The 22,426-nt window shown below is 38.0% G+C and overlaps 2 protein-coding genes across 2 annotated transcripts; one reads left to right on the forward strand and one right to left on the reverse strand.

Annotated features, from left to right (window-relative positions):
* The first annotated feature begins 6,821 nt into the window (after positions 1–6,821).
* LOC102222115 (cytosolic 5'-nucleotidase 1A-like) lies at positions 6,822–15,046 on the forward strand. Its single transcript, XM_005806130.2, has 6 exons — positions 6,822–7,649; positions 9,039–9,206; positions 9,352–9,481; positions 12,821–12,943; positions 13,047–13,231; positions 13,513–15,046. The coding sequence occupies exons 1-6, from the start codon at positions 7,527–7,529 to the stop codon at positions 13,882–13,884; spliced, it is 1,101 nt and encodes a 366-aa protein (XP_005806187.1). The 5' UTR covers positions 6,822–7,526; the 3' UTR covers positions 13,885–15,046.
* Positions 15,047–16,712: 1,666 nt separating this feature from the next.
* On the reverse strand, positions 16,713–17,670 carry LOC102221847 (interferon alpha-inducible protein 27-like protein 2A). The gene is made up of 4 exons (XM_005806129.2): positions 17,536–17,670; positions 17,409–17,432; positions 17,134–17,295; positions 16,713–16,980 (listed from the first exon to the last, which is right to left on the reverse strand). The coding sequence occupies exons 1-4, from the start codon at positions 17,543–17,545 to the stop codon at positions 16,895–16,897; spliced, it is 282 nt and encodes a 93-aa protein (XP_005806186.1). The 5' UTR covers positions 17,546–17,670; the 3' UTR covers positions 16,713–16,894.
* Positions 17,671–22,426: the final 4,756 nt, after the last annotated feature.

Raw genomic sequence — 22,426 nt, forward strand, 5'->3', positions numbered from 1 at the left:
CCAGCTGACTACTCTAAAATCTGTGTTTTACTTTAAACCTTAAACAGACAAATAAATGGATCCACTGTAAAGTCAAATAATTATGAGGGGCACATGTGGTGTAATTTGTCAAACCTTTTGAATTTTTCTGGAGGATTTTTAATTTCTTTAATCTTTTACTGCGCCTCTTGCTTGGGAGGTAAGGTTAGTAGTTTCAGAGACAAACTCAAGAAGGTAATAACCTAATCTAAAGCTAATCCTAATCCTGTTAGTGCAAACGCTTGTACCATCTGGGTCCAGACACTATCTGATTATAAAAAAACGCATCAAAAGTTCTTCAAATCATTCCCGTCTGGGGGAGCTGCCCGGGACTCATCTTCATGTTAAACTTATACAAAAAAAGGCTTAGGGGTATTTTCTTAGGGATTGTGTGAATCTCCCATATTTTATTACTTTATTCCATATTTTATTTCATTATTAAAAAAAATTTTTGTGTGTGTTTTTTTAAAAATTTTACATGATAAATTAACTCAAAAAAACAATAATTATATTACTTTGAGTTCAAATAACAGAAAAAGACAAGTGGTCTCTAAAGGCTGCACTGAATCAGATTTATTTGAGATTATCAAAGTAAAAGTGGTTAAATACAGTTTAACATTTTGCTTTGTACTTGTTAAAAACAGTAAAAATGCATAATTTTTCTTTGACTTCACAATTATGCATGACTTTGTGTTGGTCTGTCATATAAAATCCCAATAAAATATGTAATAAAATATATAAAGATATGTCATATGTTGAAATGTATTAATGTTCCCAAAACAATCCAGTCCTATAACTCCTAAAAATATTTATCAGAATAATGAATGTCTTCTCCTTCTTCCTGAGTCATCCTTGATACAATCAAAGGAATATAATTTCTGTATATTTCTTAAGATTTAAAATGTGTTTATGAAATTTATCTAATCAAAGAGCACTCAATACTTTGTCTTAAAATTCAAATAAGAAACAATAACAACTCTCGGATGCAACAGAATCAGAAATCAAATTCAATGTTACTCATTTACAATCTTTTTCTTCCACAGACATTTGGGTGTCTGTAGTTTGCCCCCACTTTGGGTTATGAAGGAATCAAATGATCATTGTCAAAGTGGAAAGTTCCACCCAGATGAAGAAGGCAACTTCAGATAATAGAATCTCTAAAGAGTGTGTGAAAAGAAATAAAACTAAATCCTATTAGAACGACAGAAATACTGATGAATGTAATACTGGCAACCAAAAATACTGAACACAAGATGTCCTGGTTGACTCGGCCTCTTTTCAAAAACAAGCTGCAAGTACTTTTAAAAACACAATCTGTAAGAATAGAATTACTTTCTTTTGTTCTTGCAGCCATGGGAGTACACGTGTGTTTGTTCTTGCAGAGTATGTTTTTGCCCCTGCTCTTGATGGTGCATTACATTTCTTAGAGCCCCAGAACTCAGCTATTCTGAAAACCACACTTCCAGGAGAGGAGATGGAGTCTTCACAAGGGACTAATCAACCAGCCTGAAGCATCCATCCATCCATCCGTCCATTTTCTGTACACCCTTGTCCCTAGTGGAGTTGGGAGGGGTCAACCTGAAGCAGAATTGAGGAAATATGAGAGCTACACCCCATCTTGCAGCCCATCATAAACACTTCCTTCAGTTGTCTGAGACCTCGTACATCCCAAGCTGTCCAAAGTCTATCACTTTAGCCATTATGACGTCTCATTACTACAGCTGTTTTTATATTCAACCTATTTTAGACATGTACTCATTCCGTTAAATAAAAGAGATGTTTACTTTAAAATGTTAACAGTAGTGATTTACAGTTAATTGTGGAATATTTTAAGGTTTCTGTTTTTCTAAATTTACCAAAAACAGACAAATACTTTGATTTGTCTCACACTTGGAAGAAATTTTCTATCTATTGGAAAATTTTATATGAACAGACAGGACAGTAACAACAAGTGAGGTGGTGAGTTCATTCATTGTAAAAAAGAAAACAAAATAAAAAAATTAAAAAGCACTCACTAATGGACTGAGGGTTTGCTATGATTAAATCTAATGTTGCCTGATGCCATTCAAATTGATTAGTCTGCTCATGTAGGTGAGAGGTCAAATACAGGTGTGTATGTTTTGTTTTGTCTCAACTTGTGTGTGAACTGCAAACACAGCAAAGTTTTCCATTGTAATTGAAAATAAAAACTTGTGGTTTGAATAATTTTGCAAACCTTTGTATAAACACCTATTGTGAGATTTAAAAAAAACATTAACATGAAAATGTTATGTTAGGACATGAGAGTAATCTGTTTCTATGGTGCTTTTGGCCCCCAGAGAGGCAGCAGTGACTTTAGTGATTCAGCCATGATGCTGGTTAATGGATAGACTACAGGAAACACAGAGGATTGAATCCTAGCAACCCTTTCTTGCCTCCACGTTTTCTAATGTGAGCACTGACTGGAAGCAAAATTAGTAGCAGAAGGTGGAAAACCCTCAGATAAATGTTTGTTTCATTTTATGCTCCAATTTTATTTTATTTTTATGTCATCTACTCAATGTAGATAATTGAGGACTCGTGAGTTATGATTCAGTCAGAGATTTTGCCTTGGTAGTCTTCATGCAGCCTATTTGCTTAATCTCATGCTCTTTTTCTTTATGTAAATCTTTTTAAGCAAGTCTGGGGCTCCCACAGATAGTATTACAGTTTAACACCTTTCTATTCTATAAGTGGATGAAAATGCAGCAAAATGCAGATACTGCATAGATTTAACTGTTTAAATCAAGACACCCACTGTAAGAATATTGTGGAGTAGAAAAGATATTCCATATGTGAATTCTAGCACTAAACCTGGCACCAAAAAAATCTTGTAAAATTGATACATATACTTTCATTAATACAGATTGATTTTTATTTGCCTTTTATAACTTATTATTATCTAATTCTTTCCAACTGAGAAACACATTTTAGTATGGATAAAGTTTACTGAGCAAGCTCAAAAAGCAGCTTTCAAAAATGTAACTGTGTCTCCCATCGACTAGGTTGAGTCACCAGTCCAGAGTGTTTTCCCAAAGGTCTTAGCAATCATCAATAAACTTTTTAAAACATATGAAATGTCGTAGTAAGGCAAAATGCGAACCATTTCATAATATTAATTTGTCATTAAAAGACTTTTAAAGGTTATTTGCTGACTGATTGTCAATGTCTATGACAGTGTTTGTCATCTGCTCTTGAATTTCTTTAGATCGAGGCATGATGTAATGCCTTTGTTGACCTTTTAGTCTACTTCATTTAGTCATCCAGGTTTTACTTACCTGTAATTGATATGTTGATACTTTAGGTGTGACAGTAATCAGAGCTGGGTTAAATCCTAATCCGTCCATGAATTGTGGTTAGTCACAATTGAGTCCTGAATTAGAAATGGTAATTATATTTTCGCAGGTTGGCAATGTTATCTATTTTTTCCTTCATAGATGAGTGGAGGATTTGAATTCTGAAGTTGTCGTAAAAATGTGTTTGATGATGTGAAACATTTAAGTGTTTGTTTTTGTACGTTTTGTACTTTTGGAAAAGACGCCAACTATATTTTACTTTGAAACCTTCACCACTGGATCCTCATGTCTTTACCAGTCCTCTTTTTCCCCACAGAGACAGTAAACACAGAGTTACACATTCCACCACATGGCCCGTCTGCGAAATCTTCAGTTTTACTTTCTCTCTGTGCAGTTTGCACATTTTTGTGAAGATTATTCTGACTTTGTGGGACCAGTTACATCTTGTAGACACACACTGCCAAATGCTTTGTGAATGAACAGTTATGCTAAAAGATTTCAAAGCAAGTTACAGTTACAGTGCACTTGTGTATGATTTGCATACTCAAAATAACCAAAGCAGCTGTCAATTTTTCCAAGTAACGCCACGTTGAAAATCTTCCAAATAAAGCTGTAAATAGGTTTAAACTTGTTGCCTCTGTTGACAAGTGACTGTGGCCCTTCAAAATAGAGCTACTGGTGCTCTTATGGTGAGTGTTAAACTTTTGTCAAGCGGGCAGATGTTCCTTTTGTTTGGCCCTGCGGTGTAAGGTTGCTTCAGTTGAGTTTAGGACTCTTTTTGCATCTTTTGAATTTAGCCCCTTTCAGTGCCGTCACCCTCTGACCCCCCCACTTTGAAGACTTTGCCCTTCCCCCTACCCCCTTTCAACCCCTAACAACCCTCTTAGTTGTTGCTCCTCCACCAACCAACACTTCTCTGCTAGTTTTTACATCTTGCTCTGTCAGGAGTCCTGTTTATTTGCGTATTACTGCAGCGTTGGGGTGTATTTGCATCATTCTGCAGATAAATGCTTCACTATACCTTGCTGTATCTTATCAGATGGGGAATGTAAGTTGTGTTTAATTGCACTTTTTGTCTCTTTTGACTGCAGATCCTTCTTCCATGAAACTGCTTTTGTCATCAGGGCCTCCAATAGATCATCATACCATGTTGCTTATGTAACAATCACTACCTCTGTTTTCCTTTGCTCACCCCACTGAAGGCTGGTATGTGTGAAACACAAGAAAAGACGCAGCGTAATAAGATCTAGGAAATGCACAAGCTCTGCAGGCTTCCTGTTTTTGTGTTAAACTCATTGGAGGCAGGAAGTGAGGAGGAACCGCTGCTTATTTTGCTCTGTAATAGGTGAAATTTGCCACACTGGCTCCCACTCAGGTGATACCTGTTTTACTGGTAAAATGGATTAGGAGGCTGGGGTAACCCTCAATCTCTGAAAGCTAATAACAACAAATCCAATTATGTGACTGCTGATTGCCTGCGCTGCCAGGTCCGCAAATGAACTTTTTTCCCCCGGATCCTTTAGTTTGGAGCTTGAAGGCTGTTCTCAGCAGTAAAAGAAAGAAAGACCTTTACTCGACTTTGGTTATGGTGCATTGTTTAAGCAGAATCCTTTTGAGAACAAAGAATCTAGTGGTGGTGAACATGCCTGAGTAGCTGCTTTAAAGGTCTGATTAAGGTTATAATAGTCATTTGGCTTGCTTCAAGCCTCCAGGCTGTGTTAGGGGGGTGGGGCCATGTAAAGAGTAGGGGGGGTTGTCCAGGCTGCTACCCTCTTTGTTCTGGTCTTCTCCTCCCATGCTCAGTTCTTTGTCTCCACCCACAGCTATCTTTATCTGTCTTCCAGTTTAAAGCAGAAACAAGAGGTAGAGTTGAATTTCTTTCTTTCTTCCTGCTTTTTTTTCCCTATTGACCTTTGTTTCCGAGGCGTCCTCTAATGTCTGACATGTTTCCAAGGTACAGCACAGGTTTGCTAAAGCCCCCCCACCCAAAACCCGCCTTTTACCGCTTTTCTTTCCCGCCAGTGTTTCCCGCCACTGCAGGGTGCTCAGCAAGGGCAGGGAGGGAGGAGTGGCTGCACAGCCGGCATGAAGAAAGACGGCCTACTCTCAGCCTCGCGCCAAAAAGCCGGTGCTATTCAAATCAGCTCAGAGGGTGCGGCCCAACTGTCTCCATGCCCTGTTAACCCCATTTGAGCTTTGGGCTCCGACACAAAGACAGACAGAAATCAGAGGCTTGCTTTTTAACTCAGAACTCCAACACTTATAAAACCATGGAAGTTAATGTGTCATCTTTTTATTTTTTTATTTTTGCAAAGATATTCAAGAAGTAATTTTATCTCTACTATTACACTTAAGTTATTTCTTGTAAATCAGGAAATGTATGTAATATGAAACCATAGATTCAGGATCCCCCCTTTTTGATTGACTCAGCATACTAGCTGCATTTTTAAAGATACTAGAACACAAAGTTTTTAGTCAACTTCCTCTAGCAGTGTTTCTTTCACATCCTCTTTGTCTACAGCCACCCAAAGGTATGAATGAAACTGAAGCACTATTGGCCCTCTACTGCACTCTAGTGGCTCTAACTATCAACTGCAAGAGGTGACTGTTTACAGAAACGCCAGTCTTACTCATTTATTGCGCCATACTTTGTAAAGTTTCTAATTAAAAAATCTGTGAAATTTGTATTAGATATACAAATTGTAGCTCTTTTTATCAAATTTCTTATTGCTTTTTAAAATTCTTTATAAATTTCATTAAAAGATGTATAATTTTTAAAATAAATTTTATAAAATTTCTCTACGTCTAATATTACTAAACCATATGTATTGATCACTATCTATATCTATATACTGGTAACAGACATATAGATGTGCTTTTTTTGCTGGTAAAATAATTTTTTTCCCTTGTTTCTTTGAAATACACCTCTGATACATTAAGTATTTTAAGGAAACCAATATTATATCTTTGAAATAAGTTTACACTTTTTCTGATATTTTTTAAATTCTTTAACTATATCAGAAATTTAGTTTGTATTTTATGCATTTAGTTTTGGTCCAACACAGAAAGTAACATAAATATCAAAATATATAACAGTTCATTGAGTTCAATGTTTTATTCTAAAAGTGCTAGTCGTATAAAGACGATGCTTGTGGTGGTCTGTTATCTTTAAAAGTGTGTCTGTTTTATTTTTTCTTCCTTTAGTTAATCCATGGTCCTGCTTAGTATCTCCTGCCAGAAACCACTTTGCCTTCTGGTTTGATAAAAGCTAAATTAACTCTATTAATGATAATTTAATGCTCTTCAAAGCACAGCATCTACTTTCATCTTTCCTCCTTGCCTCACCTGCCTGTTTCTGGATGCAGGGGTTGGAGGATGATGTATTTCAAATGGAGTCCATGCAGCCAATCAGATGTATAGAAAGTATGGGAGTGTCCCATTTGCTTCGACTCCATGCTTGTTGCCTGGAAACTGGGACTGCTGCTTTGTAATTCAGTCCCTGCGACAACCTGGCGAGGTTTCAGGAGACTCTGAACGAGAGAGCCAAAGATGGACTGCAGTTCCCACAATGCTTTGCAGGATTATGAAATAGTTTATCTACAGTGTACCTTTAGCTGTAATACTTAACACTTTCTGACGGACAAACGTGATCTGATAGAAAATTGTGAGTCAGCTGTTGCATGAGGAGAGGTGAAAGATAAAGACATTTTACGTACCAGAACACTCAGACGGTTAATGTCCCATAGTGCGCAGCAACCGGTTGTCAGCTAGATTAAATCACAAGCTCTGCTATGACTCAGGGGAGTCTGACACTGAAAGAGTTAACGGTGGGAGGATGCAGAATGGCTTGAAGTCAGGACAGAGTGTGCAAAAGAGGAGAGCATAGTGCAGCACTGAAGACCCGATCCAGGATTTTCCTCCAAACGATGGTGGATATATCAAACCAAGGTCACAGCTTGAATCTTGTCTGCATCCTCCTTCTTTACTGCAGTATGTCATATTTCTATATCTAAGTGCCTCAGGAGCTCACGTGTTGATGGCTGCAAGACTGCATTAAATTTGGGAAGAGTGAATTTTGTTTGGAGCTTTTGCTATAAGAGTATTTTTAAAGTACATTAAAAAAAGGGGGAAGGGGGGGACACACACTGGGACTCGGTGTGATCCTGAGTGTGAGCTGTGAACTGAAGCAGTACAATGAGTCGAAGCAGCATTCAGACTCTGACAATCAGTGGACAAGATGTGGTCAAGAACGGCAGCCAGAACTCATCGGAAGATGCTAAGGCACTTTTGAAGCCATCCACACCCTCAAAAAAAACTGTGAGTATCTCTATGGATTTCATCATCCCTAATACTGGATTGGCTAGAGCATAAAGAGGGTTGGTAAAGGTAATTATTATATTAGGTCAAAATGAAGTCAGACATAGTATATGCGTTAAATAATTTCAGAGTGGCCGTAATTTATTGTAACTTAGACAAGAGCAACAAAGGGAATATTTAAATTTCATCTAAAATGTTTTTCACTGAAAAGTTTGAAATTGGTGTCAATAGGCAATTAATTATTTAAAGGTTCCAGCTCGTTGTAAATAAAATTGACGATTCTATGTGAAACAGGATCGGATGCTCCATTGTACCAGCTTACAAACGAGCAAGCTGCAGAGGTCATGTTTCAGATCAGGAGGGTAGATAAAGACAAACAGTGACCTGAGTGTGACCGGCTAACACAGCTCACAGACAAGCTTCTGCATCTCAAAGTAAATATCCACATTTAATTGAGATAATTTTGAGGATTACAACTTATAACTGAAAATTCCACTTCTCAATAAAATAAATTAGGTATATCATAGAAATATCAGCTCAGTTTGCATAGTGCACAGCATATCCCCCCTATACTTGCCTGAAAGTTACTTTACATGAAATATTACATCAGTGCAGCCCAGAGTGAAGGCAATCAAAAACTTCTAGATAACGCAACATAAGGGAAATTTTGATTTGTTTGGTCAGGTGAGCAGGTTGTTATGTCATACTGGAAAATGAACACATGTCCATTAAGTTTGTCAGAGGAATGGAAGCATGAAATTATCTAGAGTCTTCTGAAAAAAAAACCCACAACATTTTATTACACAGCTTTATATTTTTTATCACAGTTTTTCCTTGCACTCAACCGCCCAATGATATACTTGGATAAAACATGCTTGTCATTACCTTAATCTCATCCCTGTGAATGATGTCAGTGACTATCTGCTCAATGACTGTCAAATCAGTATTATTTGCCATAATTGTGTGAAAATCTGTACTAGAGATATTTTATGGTGAATTCCAGTAAATGAGCAACATATGCTCCATAAAAAATTAAAACACAACCCTAAAAAAATGAATGTTTATTATATTTGTTGTCTCATCCAGCAAACATGTTAAAGCTACAGTTAAGACAGTATTTTAAAATTCTCATAAAAATGTGTTCAAACGTAACCAAGTGAACGCTACAGTGGGCAACAGACACTCAAAGAGTTAACAGGGTCAAAACTCTGGTATGTGAAGCAGCATTATCAGTATCGGAAGGCATTTCATGTCACACTCACTTTCAGTCGCAGCAGTTCTCTCGCTTTACTTTTGTTCTGTCTGTTCTTCCCAGCATAGATTTAGATAATTACGTAGAAATAACAGGTCCAGTTTAAAATGACGTGTGTTAAACCTGCGACCCTCCAGCCCAAGCCAGAGAACTCTATCACCATCGCTGTGTCGTCCAGAGTCCTCTTCAACATGGATAAGGAGCAGCAGATCTTCGAGCAGCAGGGCATGGAGGAGTACATCAAGTATCAGGTGGCGCATGAAACCGAGCCTTTCAGCCCCGGACCGGCCTTCTCCTTTGTCAAGGTCAGAGGGCCGTTGAATGAAAGCTGATTTTCAAAGCCAGTGTTTGGTGTGTCATTGTTTTGATTCCCTCTCAATTATCTCCTTATTGCACTGAATTCAAACAATCCTTTAGTTTAACACACATCTGGTTTGGTTTTATTCCCAGGCCCTGGAGGCAGTCAACACTCAGCTGAGGGACCTTTATCCTGAGAGTGAGGAGCTCTTTGACGTTGTTCTCATCACCAACAACCACGCTTATGTCGGCCTGAGACTCATCAATACCATCAATCATCACCGTAAGTTGTTGATACACTGGTCATTCCTAGCATGTGAAGGCTTTCCTACTGTCACCTATATTACAGGGCAACTTGATGCTTTTATTATTATTCTTTACAACCCTCCAAAAACCCCTTCAAGAACCACACAGAGACAGGACGCATATTAATTAAAAGTTGAGTGAAAGCTGAAAGTACAGTGTTTAATTTGGCCCAATTTACACACCTGAGGTAAACTGAATAGAAAATCTTTAGGGTATGAATTAGGAGGAAGATAAGAGACATAAGGCCCAACAATGCAGCTGATTCAAATGTCATGTGATCAAAGGGTGCTACTGAAACCACCTGGGCTTCCTGCCTCAGCAGAGCCAGATGCTGATAATTAATCTACCTGGCCCGCTTCAGTGAAGCAGTAATTATGACAAAAAGAACCTCAATAAGATAAGATAAGATAAATCTTTATTGTCATTGTCACAAGGACAACGAAATTCAAAAGGTGCCATCAGTCAGTGCACATGCCCAAAAACAAAAAATAACTGTCTCACAATTCACACACAACGCAAGAATCAACAAACAACTGGCAAAAAAATATAAACAAGAAAAAACAAAAACCAATAAATAAGAACAGCCACATTCTCACATACATCATTTATGATGATTAATGGTTGTTTTTGATTGCATTTAGTTTTGTTATTGCTATCGGGTAGAATCAAGTATTACGTGAAAAAAAAATCAACAAAAAATTAATTTTCTGGTCTTATATAATAATTTCTAATCTTCTGAGAAACAGAGTTTTGTGTTTTATTAGACACAATCATCAAAAGCAATAGAAAAAAAATGCTCGCAAAATAAATAGCTCTCTATGTGAAAAAAATTCCTTTTATGAGTTTGACTTTTAAACCACATAAGTGAAACAAATATGTTTTTAATAATATTCTAATTTATCTAGAAAGAAATGTACAAAAATGGATTTGGTTATATTTTTAAGTATTTTATGCCATATTCCTGACCAGTGCTGCTTTTCATTAAGTTGTTTGCTTTACACTGAACATAAACACAAGTTTTTTTTATTTATTTTTTTTATCTACTTCTTTTTGTTATGTCAGAAAGACGTCTCTAAATAAATGGCTCTTTTTATTAAATTATATAATTTAAATTATTATTATTATTACTGTTATTTTAAATCAGCTTAAATTTAATCTGTCTTACTTTAATCTGATTAAATTAAATTTGAAATAAAAAGTAATTTAGATATAAATCGGTGCATTAAAAATAAGCAGGTTTGCAGAACGAACAGAAAGTAGGTTGAGATTTCTAAAATAGAGCAAAACCTGAACAGATTATCTTGTAGTGTCCTTTATATATTATTTTCTTCTCCCACCACTTCAGCCATTATCCTGTCTGCTGTAGAGTAAATTAAATATTTATGACGCCTCACTTTATACTGTTAAGTGTGTTTGTTCAAGTATGCAGGATTATCCATTTTGCTGCTAAATCTGCTGATCAAAACAATTGAAAGCAGCAGCAGTTTTAACAAGATGACATTCTTAAAAAGCAAAACAGTCATATTCTCAGAAGCATTCAGAGATTTCTTTACCTTATTCATAAACTTATGTACAAATCTGAAGAAAAAACCTCTTTAGAGAGGTATTTTACATCTCTTTATGTAGCTCTCTTAAACTGTACTCACGGTAACCTCACTGACTGCTTTGACGTTCTTTGCACATCACTGAAGTTAGAGTCAAAAATAAAACAGGACAGCAAACAACAAACTGCAGATGTGTTGGAAGAGCTTGATGATGAATTGGGTTTTATTCAAGAGACTAAGCAGGTGATAAGTGATTTACAGAAGATTTGGAAACAGATCTGTGACCGAGATTAAACTGCCACAGTTTGACCCAGGTTTGCCCTTCCTTCCTTTTAGAGATTATTTTCACGTTAATCTGAGGGAATGAAAATATTACACTTAGATGTTATGCTTATTTTATTCTTCATGACTGGTTGTAGCTCTCCGTTAGAATAGTCTGTGGATCCATCTTCCGATATATAAAAGTGTTATGTGCTTCGGGCACATTATAATCATTTTTGCTTTTTTTTCTTTCTAGATTGTTTTGTACTGACTTTAGTTGAATGACTTTTGTTTAACATATGCTGGAGTTTGGATAATTCCTTTTTGCTGTACTGTTTTGTTCTTTTTGATCGGCTCACCAGGTCCACCTTTCTGTTTATACTTTTGGGATTTTTGTTTGTTCCTTTCTTTGTTTTTGGGACACATTGAACTGAGGACGTTTAATTCTCTCTCTTTCCTCCACAGAGAATTAAAGCAGCTGAACCAAAAGAAAAGTTCAAGAGAGATTTAAAATAAAATAATTTTTTGAATCCTCAGTTTTGCCTACTTGTCCTCAAACATGTTGTGCCCTTGTTGGACGTAACAAAAAGCAGAGTGTCTCAGCAGCTGGGTCTTTTTATTCCCTCATAAGTTCTCTTCAGGTCAGTAATGAAATATTGTAAATGAAGTCCAGATGTTGCTGCTGACTACAAGATGACTCCAAAAACAGAAATAAACTGAATGTGATCTAAAAATACACAGTGGAGCAGCTAATTCTGCACTATTAAATGACTTTTTAAAGCCTCAATTGTTCACAATCTCCCATTCACAATCACAATCAGTTCCTGTGTTGATGTGCGTGTGAAAGTGTTGAGGTGTTTTCCTGCTGGCTGAACTGGGACTGACTGTCGTTATAGTGGGATCGTTCTCATCGTTCACACATAACAATGCAACACAAAGGAATAAATCTTACAAGCTTTGAGAGGGATTTTCTGTCATGTCTGTGCTATTTTTGAATATAAAGGCAGCATTACCCAGGAGTTCTGGTTATGCCGCACAACTTCAGATTAACAGCAGTGGTATAATTGGACAACTTGCATCTGCAGATTCTTTAAGTTTGCATTGGAATCATACTACTGAACAAAACCAAAGAAATTGCGTTTTTGCATTTTTTAATATTAATATTGACTGAAGGTAAAACTGATAAGGTAATATTTATGCATATGACTAGTATATTTCTTGTGCAGTTCTTTTGGTACCATTCCTGCTAAAGTTTTTTGATGGCAACTCATTGCCATCATTGCCATTGTGCTCTTTTTGGAAGAGAGCAATGAGAGTATCTGTAGCTGAAGGACTGGTACACACAACAACTCTCTCACCCTGACATCGGTCTGCAACCGAGATTTGATTCTTTTGAGCCGTTTTTATTGGTACAAAGTGATTAAACTGCCAGGTTAGCTTGGGTCAAACATCTGCATTTGAATGTCACATCTGCAGATTTGTGAACATTCATTACGTTTCTTCTCTTCCAGAGTTGTTCATTGAGCGATTCTGTATGACTGGAGGAAACAGTCCCATCGGTTATTTAAAGGCCTACAACACCAACCTCTACTTGTCTTCTGACCCAGTCAAAGTTCACGAAGCTCTGGAACAAGGTATCATAAACACAGAGGGACCTACACTCTAGGTCTCCAAATACGACATTTGACTTGTTTATTTTTGACGAGTTATATGTGTGTGAAATGTGTTGTGAACCAGGTATAGCAGCAGCCACCATGTTTACCCCGGAGAAGATGACAGAAGTGTCAGAGACTCAGCTCCGCGTTGCTTTTGATGGAGATGCCGTGCTCTTCTCAGATGAATCGGAGCAGATTTATAAGGCTCACGGACTGGACAAGTTCTTTGAGCATGAGAAGGCTCACGAGAACAAGCCTTTGGACCATGTAAAGTACACAAAATGGGGCACTTATCATTGCCATAAACCTGTTTTTGTATAGTTACATAAAATGATAATGCAACATTGATGCTTGTTTGCATTATTCCTAAATTGTTTCATAGTACTGTGGAAACAGTACAAATATTTGAGTATCTACAGAGAGCTCTTAGTCTAATAAGTACATCTCTCTTTCTTTGAAGTTTTTGAAGTCAAATGCAAATGTTTTGGCTAAATGCAGAATTTCAAAGTGTGGAGTATATCACCTACTTTATTCTATTCTTCCCACAGGGACCATTGAAAGGCTTCCTGGAAGTTTTAGGAAAGCTCCAGAAGAGGTTTTATGCCAAAGGCCAGCGCATGGACTGCCCCATTAGGACCTACCTGGTGACGGCTCGCAGTGCAGCCAGTTCCGGCGCCAGAGCCCTAAAAACTCTGCGGTCTTGGGGTCTAGAGATCGACGAGGCCCTTTTTCTCGCAGGGGCACCTAAGGGTCCCATCTTAGAGAAGATAAGGCCGCACATCTTCTTTGACGACCAGATGTTTCACGTGGAAGGAGCAGCTGAAATGGGAACAGTGGCATGCCATGTGCCCTATGGGATCGCTCAAAGGGTTCCAGAGAGAAAAGGACTAAAAGACAAAGAGATTTCTTCAATTAAGTAACAGAAATGTAGCATTTCAGAGGCTCAGGAGTCCACGAAGAATTCATTTCCTGCTGCATGATAAGTGTAATAACTGTTTAAGAGTGAAAGATTTTTAATTTTTAAATCTAACTGATGCACTTTTTGATATGTATCATTAAATCAACCAAAAAATACTTATAGTAATAACCTTACCAGCACCTTAGAGTAGATAAATAGTTGATAAATGTTTATTATTATATGTTTTAGCTGTATGTCCTAAAGCAACATTAACCCATTTGACAGAGAAATGTTTGCATATTAATAATAATTCACCAACATTAATTTGTGATCATTTTGTGTTAAAGAAATTAAACAGATTTTAATACGCTTTTTGAAATTAATTAAAAATTTAAAATGAGGAAGCTATAGGATTATTTCATTACTGGATCAAAACTGACCTGGAAATGATCATTTCCAGGTTAACAAATACAAGTATTTATTAACAGCCTCAGTGACCACAATAAATGTTTTATACGGTTATTTTCAATTGGAAATGTGCCTGATATACAAAAAGTATGTATTTTTCTGGATTTTTATATTTTTACCCCCATCAAGAGATAGAAATGTAATAAAAAAGAAATAAATATAGACATAGTAAAACTGAAAGATCCATCAATACCAGTATTTATCGAGAAATAAGAAAAAGAAAATTATGACTATTTTTGTAAGTTCCAGTTTTATGCAAATTAGGAGATTTGTGCAATTCTACTTCATAAAGTGTGCCTTTTATCCCAGTTCTTTCCTTTAGGTGATACTGCTTCTTTTTGTGCTTTGTTTGTTTTTTGTGCATTATACTTGTTGCAAAAATAATTAATGTTCATGTTTGTTTCAAAACATGAAATCATGTGCAAATATCACTTTTGAATTTGTTTGCCCTTGATCAATAGATTATGTAGGCCACAGCAGCTTCAGCATTTGTTAAAATCACTGCTACATTCTTCATGTTTGCTGCTTGTTTCTGAATGTTAACCATGTCCAATGCTAAAGCCTGCCTTATGTGATGTTTAAAATGTTATGGCAACACAGACTTGTGGTGAAGGTAATGTTTGCTGTTAAATGTGGAATTTGTGTCAGTTTCTGTAAAGGAGTGTGCAATATCATCGCTTTTAAAACCAAATGAGTTCATTAAACAAATCATTGTATCCAGTTCTCTCATCAGAACGGTGATTTTATTTATTTGCTTATCTATTAATTGCTGTGGAAATTAGCTTCTCCTCATCTTTTTATGTAAGTTATTTAAATAAAGATCAAGAGAGAAACTCTTTGAATGAGTTTTTACAAATATACCAAAGGGATTTTGTCTAAATATTTGCATTTCTTTTCAATTGTCAGCAGGGGGCGACAGAGCTCTGTTTTTCAAAGATCATTAATTACGTCAGGCTTCTCAGTAAAACATCTGTAAAAGCCTGAAGTGGACATTCAGTGACCTCATTCAACTTAATGAGTCTTGATCATCAGAGGTGGATATTCCACCAGTACTTTATGTTGTTCCCCTGCTTCAACGTCCTACCGTGGTGGGTCAGAAAATGCTGCTTTTAATGTTTATTACCATCTGGCATAAACAAGACTTAGACCACTGTGACTCAGTAGAAAGAGTGATTTTGCGTTCTGTAAGTTGTGGTTGTGATTTCAGCTTCCTCCTGTCACATGTACTCCTGAGCAAGGCACTTAACCCCAAGTTGTCTGCAGTTTTTCCTGTTGGTGTGTGTATGTATGTATGTTTTGAAAAGTACTTTGAGAGCACTTTATTGAACCCTTTCCTGTTGTTAAATCAGAAACATAAATGAATCAAATTTTGGTTTAGATGTTCTGGTTTTTTTTGTGTATGTGTAACAACTGGGTGATCATTTTGGCATGTGAAGTCACTCTAGGATTGTTTCCCCATGTGGATAATTCTAACTGACCAAACTCATAGATGCCTTTGTTTCTTCTCTGTTCTTAAATTTATTTAGCTGTTTCTTTTTCGTTTTGTTCTTTGACATCCTTCCTGTTGTTAGACAGGTTCTTTTTAGGTCATGTCTTGAATGTCCAAGTCGGGCGCTAATCATTCAAACTTGAGCTCAGCTTTCCAGGAAGTGAGGTTAATGATAGCTAGTTTGTGATTTAACAATTGGTGCAATTATGTTTCCAAATAGAGCAAAATGAATAGCTATGTCCTCAGATGACTGAATCTGTCATTTGAACTACATTTTGAATTTCAGTACGATTATGTTTGCCTAATATTGAAATCTGCTTGATAATCCAAAACCTCTATGATAGGTATCTAACTGTGACAAAACATAAAAAACTGAAACATCTGTTCAAATTATTTTTGTTGCAGCACTGCAGGAATCCAAAATCTTGTTCAGTATCAACATGGGAAGTCAAAGCTAAATTTAAACACAATTACCTGCTGACTGTAAGAGATACTAGATTTCCTACTGCCATTCCTCCTCCATTAGCAACAGCATGATATCATCCCTGCAGCATCAAGAACCTGCTGTTATTGGGGTGTTATGATATACCATAGTATTTGCACCAGAAATATTTGTTACTTTGCTGTAAATATTAGAAAAGTAAGTTATATGAACAACAAACTTTACTTGTTTCCAAAGCCATCAGATAACATTTGTCATGTTGACTAAGAGAAAGTAAAAGCTGTTTTAAATCTCTATGTTCCAGTCAAATTATCTTCACTATCACTTTTATAGCAAGTCAAGGCACTGAAAATAAGACATAGTAGAGATGGGGTTCACTTATGCTATAAAAAAGTTTTCAAACTGATACACTTAAAAGACCACAAACCCCAAAAACGTTCAATAAGACTTTTATTGCTCTTTCATTTTGTAACAAATTTACATTTTGTGAGATAGAGAAAATCTGTCTTGTTTCAAATTCCATTCAAACAGTTATTTTGATTTACATTATAATGCAACACAATGCTTCAGGAGTATTAGCACATACATATAGTCCCCTGCACATAAACAATATAAGTATTTTGTAGGTGATTTTCAGTAGAAGAAGCTGGCCACCCAACCCGCAGCTGCCCCTGCACCGGCTACAACTGCACTGGTGGTGCCTGACAAACCAGCAGCACCTGCAACATTTGACATTGATATTAGACAAGTGAAAACAGAATCTCAAGCTACTACAAACATTTTTGATATATTCTTATGAAGAGATTATTACACGTTTTGCAGCAAATGAAGATAAAGAAACACAATTAATGTATTCCAACATTGTTTTTAACCTGCTGATTGCAAAGCAGCAACCACGGTTCCAGCTGCCACTCCGCCTCCGTTGGCAACTGCTGCTGAAGACATCATGCTCGCAGCGTAGGAACCTGCCGCTATCCCACCTGCCGTGAAACCTACAGCTGTCAGAGCGAAAGGTGCTGCGGCTAATGCCACTGCTGCAGATGGAAATAAACCGCAGAATGAAAAGAAATAATATAATGATAAATAAAAAAAATAAATAATTGAAGTAAGCACAAAGCTAAAATGTGATTCTTCGAGTGTGTCGCACCTGCTCCTACAGCAGCTCCCACAGCTGTAACGGAAAGATAAAATCATAATGTATCACTTCATCTCTCCACATTAAAACTCATTATTATATAATTAACACAAATAAAGTCAAATCACAGAGCACTCACTTGGACCCATGCCTGCCCTCTGTTCAACAAGCCTTGAATAGGAACTGTGTTCTTTTACCAAGAGCACTTAGGTTTATTTTCTCTGAAAACAAAACTCCGTGCAGAAGATCGGAGAAGGACCTCGCAGCAGCAAGCAGAAAGGGGCGGGGACGGACCATTGTTAGTCTCATACCTTATTTGGAAATGGGACCATTACACTCCGGAAGTGAAGGAGGCGCTATTTCCTATATGATCCGCGGCCTCCCGTTTTTATTTTCTTTTGAAATCTTTGATATATCTTCACCTTTAGGAAGGATTTTCACTCTCAGCATGTATTTAAACTTGTCTATTTTATTTACTTCAGCTCAGCTCACAGTTTTTAAAACCAATTCTGTAGCTTTCGGTGTACTTCTAAATCTGCTCCATAGTCACATCTTTCAGGGCCTGCTACTGCCTCTATGTCATTTAAATGACATAAACAATACTTTTATACATTATAAATATATCTATATATCTCCATCAGTTATAGGAGAAACAAACGAAATAAGGAGACATGAAAAACAACATGATCAACTATAATAAAAATAGAATTTGCAATGTATACGTAAGAAATACATTAATTGAGCAAAGGTCAATAACAAACAAATTAATTAGGTACACAGCAGAATAACAACCCAGGTTGTTACAACCAGGGTTGTTAAACAGATATAAGCAAAAATTAGCATTTTTGTTTTTACGGTGCCATGTATATTATTCTGAGAGACATTTTATTGGTAGAGTCTTACATATAGGAAAAAATAAGATAAAACTATTTAGTCTATTAACATGGAAATTTTCCTTTGACTCTAAAATTATAAATCATATTCATAGAATCACATAATCAACAATTTGTGAATAGAGCAAAACACTTAGCACACTAAAGGTAAATGTTATCATTTATTTTGGTTAAGAATAATTATTGCACTGTCAATAAATGACTTCTAATAGATGTTCTTAGTTGCCAGAGGAACACAGTAACGCTTTCATGAGCTCAGAGGTTCAAACTGACAAAAAACAAGATGGACGCTCTCTGCTAAAATATTCCTGCCATCTTCCATGTTCTTTCAGCAAAATGTTGAGACAGAGTTGTCTTTGGTTTCACCAACATTTACCTACTGTTATACTTAGTCTGCAGCTCATGTGACCAAACCAGCCCAGATGAAAAGTTAAAACTTGAGTTAAAATGTTGTTTTAACTTGAGTTGAGTTAAAACTCAAGTTAGAATGTTAAGTTTTAACATTTTAACTCAACAACCTATGCCTAACTAGACTTTGTACACAACCTCAAGTTGGGTAACCCCAAGATCACTAGGTCTTCTTAAAAGATAGAGTCTCTGTAGCTGCTCCCAACTTTTTCTCGCTGGTTGATGAAGGTGCAACACTTCGACTGATGGTTTCAAACGTTTTATTAAATGAATTTTTGCCGCATAAACGTCCAAGACCACCGTGAACACTGCAATAAAATACACGGTGACAAATATACATCAATAAAACCGTCATGTTCCCTTATAGGAATTATTCAAATGAAACTTATTACACATGTACAAACACAAGAACATTCCACTCAATTGTCCATACCGTATGCCCCTCCAACCAGAAGGTTAGGAGCCGCTAGAAGTCCACCTCTTCCTTATTTCAGTTCTTTGTCTTTCTCGTTGCCGCCCGCGCACACCAACTGAGCATAAAACGAAACTTAAAGTTCTCTACCAAAAGCATCACGTGACCAAGTGACGACCCAATTACCGAGGTGGTCAGATGACGCCACCAATCAAACGGTACCCCCAAAATATGTACAAAAAAACCCCCCATATGACTACGTTCGTTACACTGCCACCAAAATTACAAAAGGTTTACCTTCACCATATTCAAAGAAGCAAAACATGTAATTTTCAACAACTTCAAATTAACCTTCACCCAAAATGTCCATCAATAGGTCTTACAACAAGTGACCGATTTTCATGTTAATGCTGAGCTATTTTGAATAATATTCAACCAATACAACTAATTTCTGCACTGGACGCTCAAGAAATGAAGGTTGTGTTAAGCGTTCACCCTTTGGTCCTAATTTATTTTGGCCTACTTGTATTTTCACCTTTCGCACGAGACCATCATCATCTTCCTGTGCCTCAACTACTCTAGCTAGTGGCCACTCATTTCTGGGAGTGTTTTCATCATTAACGATGACTACATCCCCAACCTGCACGTTTCGTCTGGTTGTATGCCACTGCTGACGAAGGCTGATGCTAGTTAAGTATTCTCGACGCCACCTGTTCCAGAACTGTTCTGAGAGATACTGTACTTTGCGCCACCGTTTCCTTGCATACAGATCTTCTTGAACGAATTTTCCTGGAGGTGGAAGGGGTATTGTAGATTTCATAGTAAGCAAGTGATTGGGTGTCAAGGGTTCAGCTCCCTTGGGATCTGTTAGGGTGTCTGTTGTCAGCGGGCGACTGTTGACTATGGCCATGGCCTCGTAGAAGAACGTTCTTAATGAGGAGTCATCCAGTCTTCCGGCAGCCTGGGCTAGGACAGAGCTCAGCACGCTCCTTGTCGTCCGAATCTGACGCTCCCATATGCCTCCCATATGACTGGCTTCGGGAACATTCATAAGGAAGTCACATTCCTTTCTTGCGAGATAGGTCGCAATCCTTTCCTTGTCAAGTTCCATCAAGCATTTTCCCAACTCACTCTTTGCTCCTACGAAATTTGTACCTTGGTCAGATCTAATTTGTCTGACTGTTCCTCTTATTGCAATGAAACATCTTAATGCATTTAGAAATGCATCAGTTGTCATGTCCTCGAGCATTTCGATGTGAATAGCCCTAGAGCCTAGGCATGTTAACAACAGCCCATATCTCTTGTACTCTTTTCTACCTTGCTTCGTGTAAAAAGGGCCAAAACAGTCGATGCCTGTATATGAGAAAGGAGGAGATGGTTCTATGCGATCAACAGGCAAGTCAGCCATACGCTGTCCTTCAGGTCGACCCCGCACCCTCCTACAGGTCACGCAACTCCTGATGTGCTTGGCCACAACTTTACTAGCACCCATAATCCAGTAGCCGTTGGCTCTGAGATCGTTCAGTGTTTGCCCTCGGCCTTGGTGTTGTGTTCTTTTATGGCAATGATCAAGTATCAGATGCGTTACGATGCCTTCTTTCGGGAGTATTATGGGATGTTTGAACTCTAGCGACGCTGATGACCTTCTCAACCTGCCACCAACTCTGAGCACTCCGTACTCAAGAAACGGATCGAGTTCATACATCTTGTGAGTTCTCCTGAGTTTCTGTGATTGGCTTAGCAGCTTCAGCTCTTCTCCAAATGCTTCCTTTTGCGCCGCCTTGATCAGCACGAGAGCTGCTTTCTTTCGCTCCTCTACTGTAACAGGCCCAGATATGTCTCCATGAGCCAGCCTCCGAATGCGAGCAATGACGTTAAGGCAAGTGACCCAGTCTGAAAACCTTGCCAGCCTTATCAGAAGGTCATCTTTCTGCACAACATCAGTTTTCAGGACTTTGACCTCTGGGTCACCTATAAGAAGCTCTGAGATTGTTGGATTAGTCACAATTTCCTGTTCCCATAAGAACTTAGGTCCCTTTAGCCAATCTGATGTCATTAGATCTGCCACCTTGAGTCCTCTAGATGCATAATCTGCTGGGTTTTGACTTGTTTCAACGTAAAACCATCGATTGGGGTCAGTAGAGTCTATGATCTTCTGGATCCGATTCGCAACAAAGACGTGAAAACGCCGGGCCTCATTCTTGATATATCCCAGTACCACTTGTGAATCCGTCCAAAAGTACTCAGCATCGATTTTCAAATCAAGCTCTCCTCTGAGAACTTTACTTACGGCTGCCGAGATAGTGGCTGCGGTGAGCTCTAGACGTGGGATACTGACAATCTTCATGGGTGCTACCCTAGCCTTGGCCATAACTAAAGTGCAATGCACTTGTTCTTCAGCCACGATCCTGATATATGAGCACTGCCCATAGCCATCGTTACATGCATCGGAAAAGTGATGCAGCTCTATCTTCTGGATCGTGCCAAGATTGTTGGGAACAAAGCACCTTGCTATTTGAATGGTTTGAAGATTGTTCAGGTCATTGAGCCATGTCTCCCACTTCGTATTTAGCTCTGGCGGGACAGGCTCATCCCAACCTACACCTCGCTTGCACATTTCTTGCAAGATTCTTTTCCCAGTCAAGATGTAGGGGGCCAGAAATCCTAGCGGATCATATATGCTGGCGACTGTGGATAAGATGCCTCTTCGAGTGGCTGTTCTTTCTTGTTCAACCACATTGAAAGAGAAAACATCCTTTTCGATGTTCCACTTAACTCCCAGCACTCTCTGAGCTGGTAGCTCTGCATAGTTTAAGTCCACGTCCTTGACTTGTGGAGTACGCTCACTCTCTGGAATGCTTTCCAAGACCACTTCGTTATTGCAAATAAACTTGTGCAGACGCAGCTGTCCCTTCTGACAGACTTCTCTTGCTTCATGGACAAGTTGCTTGGCCTTTTCCACGGTATCCAAACTGACAAGACCATCATCCACATAAAAGTTCCTACGGATGAAGCTTGCTGCCATGGGGTACTCATGCTCATATTTGGTGGCGAGGTATTTCATGCCATAATTCGCACAACCTGGCGATGACGCCGCTCCAAATATGTGCACCTTCATGCGGTATTCCTTGGCCTCACTCGCTGTGTTCCCATTCTCCCACCACAGGAACCTCATGAAATCCCGATCTTCTGGAGTAACATGAAAGCGGTGGAACATTTTCTCCACGTCACAGTTGATCGCAACTGGATACTGTCGGAACCGACACAGCACTCCAGTCAAGGCGTTGGTTAAATCCGGTCCCGTGAGAAGGTGGTCA

This window comes from Xiphophorus maculatus, chromosome 19, assembly GCF_002775205.1.
Source record: "Xiphophorus maculatus strain JP 163 A chromosome 19, X_maculatus-5.0-male, whole genome shotgun sequence".
NCBI lineage: Eukaryota > Metazoa > Chordata > Actinopteri > Cyprinodontiformes > Poeciliidae > Xiphophorus > Xiphophorus maculatus.